Below are 20538 nucleotides of genomic sequence, written 5' to 3'. Positions count from 1 at the left end.
GCTGAGAAGCTACCCAGCTTACATTTCTCTTTCTCTTGCGGTGACTTTCTCTGATCCTGACGTAGGGGGATTGAGCAGGGGGGGCTGTTCGCACATCTAGACGATACGGACGCTCGTCTAAAAATGCTGAAAGATTATCTTCACGTTGCTATCTTTTGTGCAGCTGCTTCCTGAAAAGACATGCTGCACAGTGCTTCGCATACTTAAAAGCTCGAAGGGCACGTATTGATTTTTGTTTGTCTCTCTCTCTCTCTCTCTCTCCCTGCTCCTGACGGAGGGGGTGTGAGCTGCCGCCTTCAACAGCTTTGTGCCGCGGTGCTTCACATACTTAACAGCCAAACAGCCCTATTGATTTGTTTGGTTTTTTCTCTATCTTTCTGACAGCCTGTGCTCCTGACACGCACTCCTTTGAAGAGAAAGATATGTTTGCATTCTTTTAATTGTGAGACAGAACTGTCATCACTGTCTTGTCATGGAGCACAGTTTAAACTTTTGAAAAAGAGACAAATGTTTGTTTGCAGTGTTTGAATAACGTTCCTGTCTCTCTACAACCTCCTGTGTTTCTGCGCAAATCTGTGACCCAAGCATGACAATATAAAAATAACCATATAAGCATATGGTTTCTACTTCGCGGATTTTCTTATTTCGCGGGTGGCTCTGGAACGCAACCCCCGCGATGGAGGAGGGATTACTGTAGATAGATAGATAGATAGATAGATAGATAGATAGATAGATAGATAGATAGATAGATAGATAGATAGATAGATAGATAGATAGATAGATAGATAGATAGATAGATAGATATACAGTGATCCCTCGCTATATCGCTCTTCGCCTTTCGCAGCTTCACTCTATCGCGGATTTTATATGTAAGCATATTTAAATATATATCGCAGATTTTTTGCTGGTTCGCGGATTTCCTAGGACAATGGGTCTTTTAATTTCTGGTACATGCTTCCTCAGTTGGTTTGCCCAGTTGATTTCATACAAGGGACGCTATTGGCAGATGGCTGAGAAGCTACCCAACTTACTTTCTCTCTCTCTCTTGCGCTGACGTAGGGGGGTGTGAGCAGGGGGGCTGTTCGCACACCTAGACGATAGGGACGCTCGTCTAAAAATGCTGAAAGATTATCTTCACGTTGCTACCTTCTGTGTGCAGCTGCTTCCTGAAGGGACATGCTGCACGGTGCTTCGCATACTTAAAAGCTCAAAGGGCACGTATTGATTTTTGACTTTGTTTTTCTCTGTCTCTCTCTCTCTCCCTGCTCCTGACGGAGGGAGTGTGAGCTGCCGCCTTCAACAGCTTTGTGCCGTGGTGCTTCGCATACTTAAAAGCCAAACAGCCCTATTGATTTGTTTGCTTTCCTGTGTCTTTCTGACATACTCTGCTCCTGACGCGCACTCCTTTGAAGAGGAAAATATGTTTGCATTCTTTTAATTGTGAGACGGCACTGTCATCTCTGTCTTGTCATGGAGCACAGTTTAAACTTTTGAAAAAGAGACAAATGTTTGTTTGCAGTGTTTGAATAACGTTCCTGTCTCTTTACAACCTCCTGTGTTTCTGCGCAAATCTGTGACCCAAGCATGACAATATAAAAATAACCATATAAACATATGGTTTCTACTTCGAGGATTTTCTTATTTCGTGGGTGGCTCTGGAACGCAACCCCCGCGATGGAGGAGGGATTACTGTAGATATATATAGAGGAAGATAGATAGATAGATAGATAGATAGATAGATAGATAGATAGATAGATAGATAGATAGATAGATAGATAGATAGATAGATAGATAGTGATATATATATAAATAGATATATATATATATATATATATATATATATATATATATATATATAGATATATGTGTATGTATGTAGATATGTATATATGTGTATATATATGTAGATATGTAAATATGTATATGTATATATGTGTCTGTATGTGTGTATATATATATATATATATATATATATATATATATATATATATATATATATATATATATATATATATATATATATATGTGTGAATGTATGTATGTGTGTATATGTATGTGTATATATATATGTTGATATATGTATATATATGTGGATGTGTATATGTATATATGTAGATATGTGTATATGTAGATATGTATATATAAGTATATATGTTTATGTATATATATGTTTACATAACCTCTTTAATACACTACTTCTCCGCTGCGAAGCGCGGGTATTTTGCTAGTGTTATTTATATTAACTTTGCTGTGCTCCTGCTTGTGTCTCTACTAAACTTTTGTTTTAATTACAGGCTGTATAATGCAGTGTATCTACGTGTCTGGATGTATAGGAAAGGTGTTGTAGAGAATAGGTTGATTATTTTTATACATTCTGATGCATCTAATTGCAGATTTTGGAAATTTCTTGATCTCTTGCTTTTCTGCACCACTATTTATTTTTTCTGACCCATGTTTCTCTGTCAGCCATCAGATATTTTAAGTTGGAACTCTTGTTATTATACAGTGGTGTGAAAAACTATTTGCCCCCTTCCTGATTTCTTATTCTTTTGCATGTTTGTCACACAAAATGTTTCTGATCATCAAACACATTTAACCATTAGTCAAATATAACACAAGTAAACACAAAATGCAGTTTGTAAATGGTGGTTTTTATTATTTAGGGAGAAAAAAAAATCCAAACCTACATGGCCCTGTGTGAAAAAGTAATTGCCCCCTGAACCTAATAACTGGTTGGGCCACCCTTAGCAACAATAACTGCAATCAAGCGTTTGCGATAACTTGCAATGAGTCTTTTACAGCGCTCTGGAGGAATTTTGGCCCACTCATCTTTGCAAAATTGTTGTAATTCAGCTTTATTTGAGGGTTTTCTAGCATGAACTGCCTTTTTAAGGTCATGCCATAGCATCTCAATTGGATTCAGGTCAGGACTTTGACTAGGCCACTCCAAAGTCTTCATTTTGTTTTTCTTCAGCCATTCAGAGGTGGATTTGCTGGTGTGTTTTGGGTCATTGTCCTGTTGCAGCACCCAAGATCGCTTCAGCTTGAGTTGACGAACAGATGGCCGGACATTCTCCTTCAGGATTTTTTGGTAGACAGTAGAATTCATGGTTCCATCTATCACAGCAAGCCTTCCAGGTCCTGAAGCAGCAAAACAACCCCAGACCATCACACTACCACCACCATATTTTACTGTTGGTATGATGTTCTTTTTCTGAAATGCTGTGTTCCTTTTACGCCAGATGTAACGGGACATTTGCCTTCCAAAAAGTTCAACTTTTGACTCATCAGTCCACAAGGTATTTTCCCAAAAGTCTTGGCAATCATTGAGATGTTTCTTAGCAAAATTGAGACGAGCCCTAATGTTCTTTTTGCTTAACAGTGGTTTGCGTCTTGGAAATCTGCCATGCAGGCCGTTTTTGCCCAGTCTCTTTCTTATGGTGGAGTCGTGAACACTGACCTTAATTGAGGCAAGTGAGGCCTGCAGTTCTTTAGACGTTGTCCTGGGGTCTTTTGTGATCTCTCGGATGAGTCGTCTCTGCGCTCTTGGGGTAATTTTGGTCGGCCGGCCACTCCTGGGAAAGTTCACCACTGTTCCATGTTTTTGCCATTTGTGGATAATGGCTCTCACTGTGGTTTGCTGGAGTCCCAAAGCTTTAGAAATGGCTTTATAACCTTTACCAGACTGATAGATCTCAATTACTTCTGTTCTCATTTGTTCCTGAATTTCTTTGGATCTTGGCATGATGTCTAGCTTTTGAGGTGGTTTTGGTCTACTTCTCTGTGTCAGGCAGCTCCTATTTAAGTGATTTCTTGATTGAAACAGGTGTGGCAGTAATCAGGCCTGGGGGTGGCTACGGAAATTGAACTCAGGTGTGATACACCACAGTTAGGTTATTTTTTAACAAGGGGCAATTACTTTTTCACACAGGGCCATGTAGGTTTGGATTTTTTTTCTCCCTAAATAATAAACACCATCATTTAAAAACTGCATTTTGTGTTTACTTGTGTTATATTTGACTAATGGTTAAATGTGTTTGATGATCAGAAACATTTTGCGTGACAAACATGCAAAAGAATAAGAAATCAGGAAGGGGGCAAATAGTTTTTCACACCACTGTATGTATATTTGAATATGTATTTATATTTTTATGAACTTAAAGATACACTTTGTTGTTTAAATTACTATTTTTAATTCATTTTTTATATAATGCAGTGTAAAGGCCAATGCAGCTGCTGGTCTACTTAAAAATTCTGCATCTACCAATGGCCAGTTCACCCCTGGCTCCAACCCTTTTCTTTCTGCAGCTCCATACCACATCCTCCAGGACAGAGACCTTCATCAAAGTCCATTCTTTTTCTTAAGAGTGATACAAACTGGCAAAGCAAACACTTGCCATTCCCCATCCATGATAATGTACTTGTGTCTCCTGATATGCAGTTCTCAGCTACACTACTGAATTTGATTTCGAATACTGATTAGTTGACTGAATATATCCATATTTTATTCTTCTTGCTTCAGTTCTTGTTGGAGTCTTTTTTTTTTACAGGATCACTACAGGGTACGTCTTTTTTGGGTTATGACCCATTCTCAATACACCTGTGAGACTATCCTGTGTAATAAACCCATCACTGCTGTCATTCCTACAGCACACATGCCAATATGCCCGCTACCTTATTCCATTTTATATTTAAAGTTACTTAAATCATTCTGCACAAAACAGTATTTGTTGGTGCCTAGTTTAAATAGCATTGTGTTCACTTATGATACTGTCACTGATCGAGTAGTCAGTTATAAGTGAAGAGCAAGCATTCCATATAAAGTTAACACTCCTTGTTTCATAATGCTGTGTCCCTTTCTGGAAGCACGTGCCATCTTGCAGCCTTAATCATTACAGAACTAATCATTATTAGTCATTACGAATAAATTGCTTTTAAAAGGTTGTTATTTTCTCTGGTTCAGGCTGTAGAATTTAATTACATTTCAGTGTTGTAGTTTGACCTATTCTAATGTATTACATTTTTTTTACTTAGTGTAATAATTTAATATATGTACCAGAAGGGTGAAAGGAATTATAGTTCAGAAGAAAGGTCTCTAATATAATATAATATGCCTATTTTGATAACAGCCAGTAAAAATATTAGAATAAGTTCAAATGTGTTACTCTGAAATGAGATTTATACTTCTTTTTAAGAGACAGGAATGTTGTAATGTAATTTCACTAAAAACAGTGGTTCAAAATGTGACACCAATAATATAATGAATATACTGAAAACATAATACAAATGCCCTTTTCTGTCAATATAAACCACAGGAAATATATCATTTAATTAATTTCTCAAATACATGACAGACATGATCAGTTTAAATATGGTTTATTAAGTATTTGCTCAGATAGGGTATACATAAATGGCACATGAGAATGCACTATTTGAATACAAGGCTATACATATTTAGCTATATATTTATTAATCTTTATAACTCTTTTGGCAAAACTATTCCAAGTATAATATCTATTTATTCATTACCATTCAGGCATCCTTCACCCAGTTCCAAGTTTAACATAAGTGTTGGAAACAGATGCCATCCCCATATTGAATGCCATTCTAAAGCAGGCCACATTGTCACTCACACTCACTAATGTATCTCTTCTTGAGATGACACCTCAAACCGGGTTCAACAACAGAGTAAAATATTGGCAAAAGCTGTTTATGTAAAAGTAAATAATAATAAAAGCACTGCAAACAGATATTATGTTTTATTTATATCTACAAATGAACGAGTATGTCTCTGAACAAGAAACATTAATCCAACTGAAATTGTTTTGTTGAGACATAGCGGCACAGGGGCTGGAGGCAGGGAGCTGTGAGGGAGGTCCATGGACCCACTTCTCATAACTCAAAGGCTTTTCATCAATCCAGAACCAGAATCCAAACAGGCGGCTCTGCCTCAGCCCCAGCCACACATTGGTTGAATTGGTGGTGTTCACCAGTGCAGCTATTGCGTCCTGCTCCACCTGAGATGAGATGCTGATGAGATTAGAATTCCTTTCTCTGCAGTAATCCATAGCTTCTTCCCAAGTTGAACTTTTATTTATAAAGGTGACATTCATGATAGCTGCAAAAATAGTAAAATATATTTAAAAATCAAAATTGTACTGTTATTAACAGCTCATTCTACAATTCAGTTTATTTGAGAAAATAAAAGATTGGTATCTTATGAATCCAATTTATTTCTTTGCCCTGGTCACACCAGAGTTGACCCGATATCATACAAAGTTCTTTCTCTTTGTTGTGTTTTCTTCTTTCCTTTCAGGTTTTTTGAGGCTCATATAAACAGGAGGCTGATAAAAACACGGTATAGATATCCTAGACAAAATAATAAAACTCCCATCAGTCCCCTTACATGGTTGACTAGATGGCAGAAGTCATTTATTAGAGCAGGTAATAAAGCACAGGCCATTAGCTCAAATTCAGTCACCATTTCTCATGTTATGGGGATTAGTATTAAAGCTACCATTTCATTCTTCTTGTTGATTCCCCATCTCTAACTGCATTGCTGCTTTACAGAAACAGTGCATCTCCCTAAATGTGTCTTCCAAGTGAAAACACAAAGGGTGGACTCTTCATGTAAGATTGTGGTAATCAATTTATATAACTATTCAAGTTACTGGTTTCTCAGTGACCATTCCCTTTGAAAGAATTGACACTTGTTAGTGTTAACTTTGGTCCGATCCAACAGATTTACACTTTTAATGAATCTGAGTCACAGAAAGAAATAGGGGATTGTGTTCCTGCCACATTTATTGTGTAAGCCAAAGGTGAACAGTGTAGAGGGCTGCAGTGGCTGCAGGTTTTTGTTCCAACCCAGTTGCTTAATTAGAAAACAAGCCTTGCCAATAACAGATCTTATTTAATTTCATGGCTTGTTAGAGTTTTAACTTTGCAGTGTCTGGCCATTCTTAAATTGCAGTTTTTTTCCTTTCTATGCATATCATCCAAATGATTTAAAGCCTAAAATTGCATCTAATTGCTAATAAGGGACAATTTAAAACAGTGAATTCAGAAATTTAAGACTAAAGCAATTAAGGGTTCAAAATCTTAATGTCACTTGAGCAATAAGTGCCTCATCAGGAATAAATGACTTCTCATGAAGCAATCGGGTTGGAACAAAAACCTCCAGCCTCTATGGCATTCCAAGATCGACAATGCTCTGAGATCAGACTGTTAAATAACAAATTAATTAAATGAAGTCAATTAGCAACTAAAACTGGAAATTTGTTAAAATGAAAAACTGAATTGGGCACCCCAGTCATTGAACTGTAGTTAGAATGGCTATCTTTTAAAGGAGTTACAAAGATAGTTACTCAACTTCTATAGAGATCTAAAAGTCATCCTGCTGATTTGAAATTTGGGTATAAAATGATTTGGTATCATATAAACTTAAGATATAAAATCTACCTTGCTTCTTCTCAACCACCACAACAAGCTGCCTTTTAAGAGTTTTTCTTGACTGTTTATAATTTGTCATTTTTTCAGATGTTTTTTAATTTGCTCTGACAAAATGCTGAGAAACATTTGTTATTATCCTACTGTTTTTAAGGTTTCAGTAACCTATTTTGCATATTGCATATTCTTTCTTAGCTTTTGCAGAATATGAAAATAAGACCGGATTTTCTTCTTGTGGATACTTAGACAATCATTAGTTACCTTTTCTATTCTTTTTTCTATTACATCCTCTATCAGTGGGTTCTCTAAGCATACATTTGGGTAATTAAAATCTCCGAGGACAACAGCATTCAAATGCAAACTTGCTCTTTCGATATTATCATAAAACGGATTATTAACTTTACTGTCTGCACTGGAGTAATGCTGTATGACGCTCCAGCATTATGTTGCAATCCTTACAATGTTTTATCTTAAAAAAGATATCCCCAATAAACATGTCTTGGATAAGAAGCTGCCATGTGTTTAAATCCTCTCATCATACAGTATCATAATTATATTTGTTTTTTACATATAAACTGTGTAGCTGTCGCAAAATATGTGTGTATATATATATGTAAATTTGATGTTTGAATTTGTAAAATATATATTGTAAATTATATTGTATATCATAATAGTTGTGGTGCAATCTTATTGTTGATAATAATTGCTTTTCTAATTGTAATTTTATTTATTTTATAATCTCAGTGTATTTGTACATAAGCTTACAAAGTTGGTCTGAACGGAAGGGCTCAGTGGTCACATGATAAGGTTCATTGGTGGAGCAGAAATGCACATAGTGACACGCTTAATGGACGCTGAGCTGTTAAGTTTTAATAAGATAAGAAGAAGTGAAGTATCAGAGAGACTGTAATAGAGACTCCTGAATTTCTGGTCAGAAGGTACACATGGTATGTTTTAATTTGTTATCCTTACACCTGTGTAATTCATTAATTGTTTAATTTACTAGCTTTATTTTATTTTAGTTTTTTATGGTGTTTGAGAGCTGTAAAAAGAGAGAGAGAGAACAAATAAATACTCTTTAAACATCAGTCGGAGCGTGGTCTCATCTGTACCAGGAGAAAATGGTCAGGAGCAGATACAAAGTGTATTCACCAATCATTACACCAGAGACTGGTGATGTGTGGCATGATGATTGGAACACACAAATAAGAATTTCACTGTGCTCTCTTGCACATAACAATAATGGCCCTATAAACTTAGAAAATTATTTGTTTAAATTATACTTAGCCCCTTTCTACTATTTTATTAACTTTGCTTTGCCAAAGTTCAAACCCATTCTGTTATAGTCTTTGTCCTGAAAGGTAATACACAAAATTAAAAGTTTTCACTTGATTGCTGTACTTATTTGTCTGATTCTGGTATCAGTTCTTCCCCTTCGGTGTAAAGGTGTTGGTTGCTTTAAGTGCTTCCGCTAATACTGTCAAAGGTGCTATATAAAGTAACGATCAGTTAGTTCAAAAATAAAGTTGAATGGGCGAACAATAAGAGTTGTTACTCTTCTAGAACTGGCAAAAACCTGACCATTCTGTAATTTTTGAAAATATTAAAAGTCAGTAAGCTATCTTGGAATTTAAAATATTTGTGATGTATCAGAATAAATTGGTTAAGTATCTTAAATGTTTTTGACTTCCAACAGTAAATCTTTTCTCTCAATAGGAAATAATTCCTCTATGGTAAACACAAGGGTATATGGATCATTCTAAAAGGTGCTATATAATGCATTTCAAAGCCATTTTGAAAAATACTTTTTTCAGCGAGATGCAGTCATTGCTATCCAATTCTCAAACTTATTTAATCCAATTCAGGGTTCTTTTGGGAAGGTGGATTGCAGCTTGTCCCACCAGCCAATCCATCACAAGAATCCATTTGGAATTACCAGTCAACCATCTTGGGGTTATTGAAGGGAAAGACACAGGGGAAAAAGTGCAAGATACACAGACAACAACCAAGTGTGGAATTGGAACAAAAGAAACTGGATCCATGATGCAGCACCACCACGTGTCCACTACAGTGCAGACTGAGCCTTGATAGAAAACATGAAGAGGTACAGAGAGAAATGTATTTCAAGAGTATGTGAATGCTCAGAACTTCAACATTAAAAACACTCTCACCCATTAAAGGTAAAAGATTATTCATACTTACTACTGTATATAATGTATTACAAATGAAGACAAAATCTTGCCAAATCATTACAGCAAACTGTGTTTTGAATTTGCATTTGAGACAAAACATAGACAAAACATAGATTTAAAAACTGTGAACCTGTCATATTTCATCCTTGATTGATCATAATTCATGATTGCATTCGGTTGTCTATTTTTATGTATTTATATAGAACACTTACAAATAAAGGGGACTGAAACTATTTTGATTTATAGTATTCTGCTCATTAGCCAGTTCAGTTCAAAATTATGTCTTAAGGTCTAAAGAGTGTTTTTTCAGGTATTTATCATTAGTATTCAAAAAAAATGAGTGTAATACATTTTAAAATGCTAAGAGTTGTGACTATTTTTATAAATCTTTTAAGGATCCCTTCTGACTGAAATCACACATACCTTATATGGCAAGAACAATCAATGAGTTGTTTCATTTTATACACTGTACTACACATTTGAGGTATGCACTGCAGTATAAGAGTGAAATTAATTAATGCAGTTTTCCATTTATGTTATTTAACTTGAGATCACCTGTTAACTTTTGTAAATATATGTGTAAAATAACATTTTAACTTTCAAAAAGCAAAGAACCTTACTGTCTGAGCAGATGAAGGGCTCCTGAGTTTTACAATCAATTGCCTTCCAGTCTCCATTGTTTGTTACTTTGACACAGGTTTCATTGTTCTGATATATGTTTGCTTGTTGAAGTGTCCAGTTTTGAAATGTGAAGTCCTGCCCATCAGACCACTTCCAGGGGTTGTTGAACAGACCAATCCAGGAGGTAATGTTTTGTATTTTCTCCATTGCTGCATTATTTTCACTCTCATTTCTAATGCTGGCCAGGTCTGTGTAGTTCTCTTGACAGTAGTTCTGTGCACTGCTCCAGGTCATTCTTCTGTTTATCCAGACAAAACTCCTACTGCTGTTATCAATTTCTGTGAAAAGAAATGCTAAATTAGAAGGAATGCCTGGTTGAGCGTGTTTACTTCAAATTAATTGTTTTAATTGTGACACTAAAATGCTATAAATGAGGCAAAATAAATCCACAAAATAATCCTTTGTGGACTCCTTTTTTAGATGTTGGGATGTTTTTTGGACAAAATCAACTTTATTTTAAGCAATAATAAGACCATTTCAGTAATACAAATTATTAAACTTTTTTGCTCCACAGACCCCTCCTTTAACCGCCACCTTATCGTGGTGGAGGGGTTTGCGTGTCCCAATGATCCTAGGAGCTCTGCTGTCCGGGGCTTTATGCCCCTGGTAGGGTCACCCAAGGCAAACTGGTCCTAGGTGAGGGATGAGACAAAGAGCGGTTTAAACCTCCCATGATGAAAGAAAACTTTGGACGGTGTTTTCCCTTGCCCGGACGCGGTTCACCGGGGCCCCACTCTGGAGCCACGCCTGGAGGTGGGGCTCGATGGCGAGTGCCTGGTGGCCGGGCCTGCACCCATGGGGCTCGGCCAGGCACAGCCCTAAGAGGCAACGTGGGTCCCCCTTCCCATGGGCTCACCACCTATGAGAGGGGCCAAGGAGGTTGGGTACAGTGTGAGTTGGGTGGTGGCTGAAGGTGGGGACCTTGGCGGTCCGATCCTCGGCTACAGAAGCTGGCTCTTGGGACGTGGAATGTCACCTCTCTGAAGGGGAAGGAGCCTGAGCTAGTTGCTAGATATAGTCGGACTCACCTCGACGCACAGCTTGGACTCTGGAACCAATCTCCTTGAGAGGGGCTGGACTCTCTTGCACCCTGTGAGAGGCGCCGAGCGGGTGTGGGTATACTTATTGCCCCCCCGACTTGGAGCCTGTTCATTGGGGTTTACCCCAGTAGACGAGAGGGTAGCCTCCCTCTGCCTTCGGGTGGGGGGACGGGTCCTAACTGTTGTTTGTGCGTATGCGCCGAACAGCAGTTCAGAGTACCCACCCTTTTTGGAGTCCCTGGAGGGGGTGCTAGAGGGCATACCTTCTGGGGACTCCCTCGTTCTGCTGGGAGACTTCAATGCTCACGTGGGCAATGACAGTGAGAACTGGAAGGGCGTGATTGGGAGGAATGGCACCCCCGATCTGAACCCGAGCGGTGTTTTGTTATTGGACTTCTGTGCTCGTCACGGATTGTCCATAACGAACACCATGTTCAAGCATAGGGGTGTTCATATGTGCACTTGGCACCAGGACACCCTAGGCCTCAGTTCGATGATCGACTTTGTGGTCATGTCATCGGACTTGCGGCCACATGTCTTGGGCACTCGGGTGAAGAGAGGGGCGGAGCTGTCAACTGATCACCACCTGGTGGTGAGTTGGCTTCGATGGTGGGGGAGGATGCCGGTCAGGCCTGGTAGGCCCAAATGTGTTGTGAGGGTCTGCTGGGAATGTCTGGCAGAGCCCCCCGTCAGAAGTAGCTTCAACTCCCACCTCCGGCAGAACTTCGACCACATCCCGAGGGAGGTAGGGGACATTAAGTCCGAATGGGCCATGTTCCGTGCCTCTATTGTTGAGGCAGCTGACCGGAGCTGTGGCCGTAAGGTGGTCGGTGCCTGTCGTGGCGGCAATCCCCGAACCCGTTGGTGGACACCGGCGGTGAGGGATGCTGTCAAGCTGAAGAAGGAGTCCTACAGGACCCTTTTGTCCTGTGGGACTCTGGAGGCAGCTGATAGGTACCGGCAGGCCAAGCGGAATGCGGCTTTGGTGGTTGCTGAGGCAAAAACTCGGCCGTGGGAGGAGTTTGGGGAGGCCATGGAGAACGACTTTCGGATGGCTTCAAGGAGATTCTGGTCCACCGTCCGGCGTCTCAGGAGGGGGAAGCAGTGCACTGTCAACACTGTATATGGTGGTGATGGTGTGCTGCTGACCTCGACTCGGGACGTTGTGGGTTGGTGGGAGGAGTACTTCGAAGACCTCCTCAATCCCACTAACATGCCTTCCAATGTGGAAGCAGAGCCTGGGGACTCAGAGGTGGGCTCCCCCATCTCTGGGACTGAGGTCACCGAGGTGGTCAAAAAACTCCTTGGTGGCAGGGCCCCGGGGCTGAATGAGATACGCTCGGAGTTCCTCAAGGCTGTGGATATTGTAGGACTGTCTTGGTTGACACGCCTCTGCAACATCGCATGGACATCAGGGACAGTGCCTCTGGATTGGCAGACCGGTGTGGTGGTCCCCCTCTTTAAGAAAGGGGACCGGAGGGTGTGTTCCAACTACAGAGGGATCACACTCCTCAGCCTCCCTGAAAAAGTCTTTTCGGGGGTCCTGGAGAGGAGGGTCCGTCGGATAGTCGAGCCTCGGATTCAGGAGGAACAGTGTGGTTTTCATCCTGGTCGCGGAACAGTGGACCAGCTCTACACCCTTAGCAGGGTCCTGGAGGGTGCATGGGAGTTTGCCCAACCAGTCTACATGTGTTTTGTGGACTTGGAAAAGGCATTCGACCGTGTCCCTCGGGGAATCCTGTGGGGGGTACTCCGAGAGTATGGGGTACCGGACCCCCTGATAAGGGCTGTTCGGTCCCTGTACGATCGGTGCCAGAGCTTGGTCCGCATTGCCGGCAGTAAGTCGAACCCGTTTCCAGTGAGAGTTGGACTCCGCCAGGGCTGCCCTTTGTCACCGATTCTGTTCTTAACTTTTATGGACAGAATTTCTAGGCGCAGCCAGGGTGTTGAGGGGGTCCGGCTTGGTGGACTCAGGATTGGGTCACTGCTTTTTGCAGATGATGTTGTCCTGTTTGCTTCATCAGGCCGTGATCTTCAACTCTCTCTGGATCGGTTCGCAGCTGAGTGTGAAGCGGCTGGGATGGGAATCAGCACCTCCAAATCCGAGACCATGGTCCTCAGCCGGAAAAGGGTGGAGTGCCCTCTCAGGGTTGGGAGCGAGATCCTGCCTCAAGTGGAGGAGTTCAAGTATCTTGGGGTCTTGTTCACGAGTGAGGGAAGAATGGAGCGTGAGATCGACAGGCGGATCGGTGCGGCATCTGCAGCGATGCTGGCTCTGCATCGGTCTGTCGTGGTGAAAAAGGAGCTGAGCCATAAGGCAAAGCTCTCAATTTACCGGCCGATCTATGTTCCTACCCTCACCTATGGTTATGAGCTATGGGTAGTGACCGAAAGAACGAGATCGCGAATACAAGCGGCTGAAATGAGTTTCCTCCACAGGGTGTCTGGGCTCTCCCTTAAAGATAGGGTGAGAAGCTCAGTCATCCGGGAGGGGCTCAGAGTAGAGCCACTGCTCCTCCGCATCGAGAGGAGTCAGATGAGGTGGCTCGGGCATCTGATTAGGATGCCTCCTGGACGCCTCCCTGGTGAGGTGTTCCGGGCACGTCCAACCGGGAGGAGGCCCCAGGGAAGTCCCAGGAGACGCTGGAGGGACTATGTCTCCCGGCTGGCCTGGGAACGCCTCGGGATTCTCCCGGAAGAGCTAGAAGAAGTGGCCAGGGAGAGGGAAGTCTGGGCATCTCTGCTCAAGCTGCTGCACCCGCGACCCGACCTCGGATAAGCGGAAGAGAATGGAAGGATGGATGGATGGATGGATGGATGGATGGATGGATGGATGGATGGATGGATGGATTTGCTACACAGAACCTGAATGAGTCATTAATAATGAAGAGTCCACAATGAACAACTTGAACAGAAGATACTAAAATAATATTAAACCATCTCCACCTCAGTTTCATTTCTTCCTTCCCTTGCCAATCCCAGCACTTTCACTGCAGCTGGCTGGATTATTAAAGGTGGCAGTTGATGGTGATAAATATCCATGTGAGGGTTACAGTATCCCCACAGCAAAATGTCTAAGAGTCCATTCAGACACATTTCACTAATTCTGATGTTGTATAAACATTTGAAACATTTCTGCAAAATTAGACTTTCTAGGTTGCTGGATTATGTTTCATATGTCATCATAAATTTTACTTAACTGTCACATTTGGGGGTGGCACAGTGGTAGTGCTGCTGCCTCGCAGCTTGCATGTTCTTCCCATGTCTGAATGGGTTTCCTCCCACAGTCCAAAGACATGCAGGTTAGGTGCATTGCCGATCCCAAATTGTCCCTAGTGTGTGCTTGGTGTGTGCCCTGCAGTGGGCTTGTGCCCTGCCCAGGGATTTGTTCCTGCCTTGCACCCTGTGCTGGCTGGGATTGGCTCCAGCAGACCCCCATGAGCCTGTGTTAGGATATAGCAGGTTGGGAAATGACTGACTGACTGTCACATTTGTTGCATGTAATGATCTTCAGAATAGTGCAACAATTTCCTTTTTAATTTAAGATGATACTAATATTAAATAATAATAAAATGAAATAATAAATATGTGAATTTCCCCTTGGGATTAATAAAGTATCTATCTATCTATCTATCTATCTATCTATCTATCTATCTATCTATCTATCTATCTATCTATCTATCTATCTATCTATCTAATAAGATAACATTCATCACCATAGTTAAAAAGAATTGCTGAAGTTGTGCCTGGAATGATAAACTAGTGATACAAAAATGCAAAAAATGATTTTTCATTATGCACTATGTCAGTGATAGTCCAAGGGTTTGCACAAAGAACAATGCGTCATTCTTCACATTTTCTGACAGACTATGCTAAATACAGAGATTCAAACTTAAAATCTCTGCAGTTTATGGTTATTATTTATAAATTAGAAAATATGTTAGGCTAACAAGATGTACTAGTGAAACCCACTCCAAGAAAAGCTATGAATGTAGCTCAAAAAGAACATATTTATCGATTGAGATATAATTTGCAGTAGGAATGGAGACAAAACAGAGAAAAATTAAATGTGAGAAGAAAGTTGAAAATTTAGGGAGTGTGTGATGAGGAAAATATTAGCTAATGTGTTTCTCTGGTAGTCAGGACACTCAATTACTGCTTAGAAGATCTAAAAATTCAAAAGTGTGTGTTTTTGTTTTGTGATAGTTGTGTTTCTTATACTCTCTTTGTATTCATTAACACAGAAAATATACTGTATGTTGTTATTGCTCAAAAAGCATTGTTGACTTTTCATTAAGGTGGAGATAATGTGGAAAATATAGAACCATCATCACAATTATTTACTATGGAGTTCTGAGAGTTTAATCACTACTTCTGGTTAAATTGTAATTACTTTAAATTAACTAAAATGTAAAAAAGAATGTAGCAACGATTTTCTTAGAGCTACAGAGACCTTTGTTTGAATCACTGCCTATGTGAAGGTTGACCGCAGTCCCTGCATGTCTGTGAGCATCATTTACTTTACTCAAGTTATCTCCTACAATCCAAAGACTGGCTGGCAAATTCAATCTTGTTAAGTAGGAGCAAATGTTGGTGTGAGATTTAGTTAATTCTTTGGTCGATAGGAATGCTGTCAATGTTCAGTGACTTTCTGTCTCTCCCTCACTTTCTTTCCTAGGGCACAAAGCAGAAGTGGAAGTAGGAAATGGCAAACGGTGAGATGCAGCGCATTGTCAAAGAACTCTGGATTCTCGAGAACCTGATTTTCAGCAATTCCTAACCAAACAGACACACCTAAGGGAACTGAAGACTTGCCTGCTGAAAGAGTCCTCTCTAGCAGCCGAAATTGTTGAAGCTCATCATGATTCAGAAACTTTCACTACACGCTGTGCTGCTCACTTTCAAATGAGTTTTACCCCCCTGCCCCTTAGAGGTGATAACAACGACAAGGAGGGAATGGCCTGTTTCAGCTATGCAGGTGGGGGTTTAAGGCTAAATCACCTCCATCTGCCCAGGCAAGCATCTCCATCCAGAACTGGTTCGACCCTCTCTGCTCCCCCACCATGCAGAGACTCGTCGAGAGGCACAAGGACAGGGCAGTCGGGACCATTGTAATACATGCCAGGGTAAACTACATGCGATACTGACAGTTGGTAGTTCTTAAGGTGGATTTCATAGCACTTATTAATGCCATAAAGGATAGGACCCCAGCTGCAAGAACCTTTATTTCAGGTCCCTTATCTCTGGCTAGAAGATTGGATTAATACTAGTCATCTGCTGCCATTAAACAACTGGTTGAAAGGCTTCTGTGTGGGACAAAACATCAGATTCATGGACAACTGGGATCTCTTGTGAAAGAGGCCATGTTTCTTCAGGCGAGGTGATCTGCATCCTAATAGATTTGGCACCCGGGTCATCTCTGAAAACATCTGTAAAGTAATTTGTCTATATTGACTATTTAATTCTATCAAAATCCTTTACATAATGCCTTGCAAGGATATGATAACTCTGTAGCAAACTCTTCCTCAAATGTGCACTGCATTAACACTATAATAACCAATCTCAGCCTAGGTAAAAAAACAAACAATGCGGCATAAATGCAAATAATTTATTTACCATTTCAATGCTAGATGTGCACTGTCTTAAAACTATAACAATAGATTATGGATTAAATAAAAAATCTGCACGAAGCAGCATTAATACAAATAACTTAATTACCATTTCGAGCAACCATTACACTCTGCCAATTCAGCTCTGCTCTTCCGAGACCTTAAATATGGCTTTATTAAATGTTAGAGTGTTAACCAACAAGACGTGTTAAATCAATGATCTTATTAGTGATAGGAAAACCATTTTTCTTACATTAAATGAAACGTGGCTTAGCTCTGATGGTGCGGCTGAATCTGCACCTCCATATTACAGTATTACTCATGCCATTTGTCAAGGCAATAAAGGCGGCGGGTTAGCAAATATTTATTCAAGCCAGTTAAAGTGTAAAGATGTCAGCTTTGGTATGTTCACATCTTTTGAGTATCTTACCTTTGTTATTCAAGGAGTTTTTCAGTCTCTAGTGTTGTCTGTGTATAGACCTCCTAAATATAATGCATCTTTCATTGAGGAATTCTCAGACTTAGTGTCAATTATAATAACTAACTATGACAGGTTCCTTACTGTTGGCGACTTTAATTTTCATATGTTGGATTTGGTGATTAATAAAGGATTAAAAGTTGATGTGAAGCAGATTGTAGATATTGGTTTATCAGACTATTTTTCTTATTTTTTAATGTCGAAATACTGAGAGCTACAACTGTAGAGAAGCATATTGTTAAAAAATGCTTTTTTGATGCATCAGCAGCTTCAAAGTTTCCTAACATTCTAAACAACCAGTCTGTTTGTAGTTCTTACTACAATAGTGATAATATTGTATGTAGTAAGTTGGAAAATTTTAATGCTAAAGTGAGAGCTGTTGCTGACATAGTTGCTCCTGAAAAGCCTCCTGCACTATTATACCATGGAACATCCAAAGAGTGTCTTATTTAAAGAAAACATGCCAGAGAGCTGGGCATAAATGGAGAAAAACTAAACTGATAGTTCATTATGAAATATTGAAGGCTAAAATAACAGAATACAACAACATAGTCTGTCTTGAGAGGCGGTGCTACTTCTCTAAAATGATACATAATAATGCTGGTAATCCAAGAGTTGATCATTTGATAAATCCAGCTCACTCAATGGAATGCCTCCAAAAAACTTCCAGTGAAACTTGTGAAGCTTTTGCTATATTTTTTAAACACAAAATAAATGATATTAGAAATAATATAGTACATCCCCTCAAAGTTGATCCTATTAAATCCCGGTATTCCATTTTAAGCAAATTAAATTTTTTCACCAGGATAGATTTACCTGATCCATATTGAATAATTTCTCATATGAAACCCTCCACTAGCACCCTTGACACAATACCAACAAGCTTTTTCAAAGAAGTATTCCATGTGCTAATTGATAATGTGCTTAATATAGTAAATTCATCATTAGATACAGGAGGTCTTCTCAGACTTTCTTTAAGACTGCTGTTGTTAAACTGCTCAAGAAAAATAATCTTGACACTTCTGCTTGTGACAATTTAGACCTACAGTATTTGTAACCTGTCTATCTTTAATTAAAATTCTAGAAAAGGCAGTGATTATGCAGCTAAATGATCACTTGAATAAACATGCTATTCTTGACAAGTTTCAGTCAGGTTTTAGAACAAATAACAGTACAGAAACTGCACTGCTTAAAGTAGTAAATGTCTTGTGTTTTAATGCAGACAGAGACTGTTTGGTTTCAGTCTTACTTAACAGGTAGGAAATTCTTTGTTACTTAAGGTAATTATAATTCGGAGACACATTATATTCTATATGGTGTTCCACAAGGATCTATCCTGGGTCCACTGCTCTTCTCAATTTTCATGCTTCTCAATTTTCATGCTTCCATTAGGTCAGATTATCTCGAGGCATAACGTGAGCTACCACAGCTATGCAGATGACACACAACTGTATTTATCAATAGCGTCTGATGAATCCATCTCTCTTAGTTTACTGACCAAATGTCTTTGTGTTTCTGAATGGATGAGTAGTAATTTTCTCAAACTAAATAATCTTAGTTGTTGGCAAAAATTGATATAGTGAGGGTATAAGAAATAATCTTGATCTTTTAGGCTTGAAAGTCAAGACGGAGGCAAAGAATTTAAGGGTAATTATTGACTCTGACCTACATTTTAAATCACATATTAATCAGATTACCATGACAGGGTTTTTTCACTTAAGAAATATAGCAAAAGTTATATACCTTATACCTTTATAAGATACTGAAAAATTAGTTCACGCTTTTGTTTCTAGTTGACTAGATTACTGTAACACACTCCTCTAAAGACTACCCAAGAAAGACATCAATCTGTTACAACTAGTGCAGTTTACAAAGTGTTAAATAATCTCTGTCCTATATTTTGCAATGCCTGTCACCTTACACTCCAGATCATAACCTTAGATCTTCATATGAGGGTCTGCTTATAATTCCAAGAGCTAAACTTAAAAGAAGCAGTAAGGCAGCCTTCTGATGTTATGCAGCTAAAATCTGGAATAGTTTACACATAGAAATTTGCCAGGCAAATACAGAAGAACATTTTAAAAAACTGCTAAAACCAATTATTTTAACATGGCTTTCTCATAGTTACATTTTAGTGTACCCCTTATAAACTATATATGCATTGAATTATCATTTTCTTCATGGCTCCACAATCAGTACTAATCCCTACTTTTCTCTGCTGTTCTTTTTCTGTGATGGCGATCTGCGCCACCACCATCTGATCAAGGCACCTTGCAGTCCATACACTGATGGACTGAAGGCAGTACCCCAGATGAAGACTCTGAAGACTCTCCTCTTGAATAGATATTTATATCCAATATGCTTATTAATGCAGTTTCATTTCAGGGTTCTATAATGGAATAAGGCAACAATATTACTTCTGCATTGTATTGTAGTTCATTTAGCTGATGGTTTTTCCAAATGATGCACAACATCAAATACTCAGTTGAAATATCAATATGTCCTCTTATCCATTCTTAAAATAGTATGAGATGCCACATACGTAATTACTGTATAAATGTTGAAGCCAAATATCCAGGGTCTCACATTTGAATATTGTAAGTTACCATTTTAAGAGTAGACTTTGTGAGTCGGGGTGGCATGGTGGCGCAGTGGGTAGCGCTGCTGCCTCGCAGTTAGGAGACCTGGGGACCTGGGTCCGCCTCCCGGGTCCTCCCTGTATGGAGTTTGCATGTTCTCCCTGTGTCTGCATGGGTTTCCTCCGGGAAGTCCGGTTTCCTCCCACAGTCCAAAGACATGCAGGTTAGGTGCATTGGCGATTCTAAATTGTCCCTAGTGTGTGGTGCGTGTGCCCTGCAGTGGGCTTGTTTCCTGCCTTGCGCCCTGTGTTGGCTGGGATTGGCTCCAGCAGACCCCCGTGACCCTGTAGTTAGGATATTGCGGGTTGGATAATGGATGGACATTGTGAGTCTTCTGTTATAGATTTTTTGCATGACAATAAATAACATTTGCTTTCTTTTGTCACGTAATTACTGGACAATACAGTGTTCAGTGCAGGCACAATGACATTTGACATCTCTTATAGTAAT

The 20538-nt window shown here is 39.8% G+C and overlaps 2 protein-coding genes across 2 annotated transcripts in view; both read right to left on the bottom strand.

Annotated features, from left to right (window-relative positions):
- LOC127529459 (lithostathine-1-beta-like) overlaps positions 1 to 10571 on the bottom strand; it is a 63389-nt gene extending 52818 nt beyond the window's left edge. The window contains exons 1-2 of the mRNA XM_051933139.1: positions 10262 to 10571; positions 5666 to 6118 (exon numbers count right to left, since the gene is read on the bottom strand). Of these exons, the coding sequence (XP_051789099.1) occupies positions 5760 to 6118; positions 10262 to 10556 (654 nt within the window). The 5' untranslated portion in view covers positions 10557 to 10571 and the 3' untranslated portion in view covers positions 5666 to 5759. The remainder of the gene's footprint in view (positions 1 to 5665; positions 6119 to 10261) is intronic.
- LOC114645778 (macrophage mannose receptor 1-like) overlaps positions 1 to 20538 on the bottom strand; it is a 414797-nt gene that overhangs the window by 185819 nt on the left and 208440 nt on the right. The gene's annotated exons all lie outside the window — the stretch shown is intronic.

This window comes from Erpetoichthys calabaricus, chromosome 1, assembly GCF_900747795.2.
Source record: "Erpetoichthys calabaricus chromosome 1, fErpCal1.3, whole genome shotgun sequence".
In the NCBI taxonomy this organism is placed as follows: Eukaryota; Metazoa; Chordata; class Cladistia; order Polypteriformes; family Polypteridae; genus Erpetoichthys; species Erpetoichthys calabaricus.
Note: the sequence above shows the minus strand (reverse complement) of the source record. Positions and strands in the feature narration are given on the sequence as shown.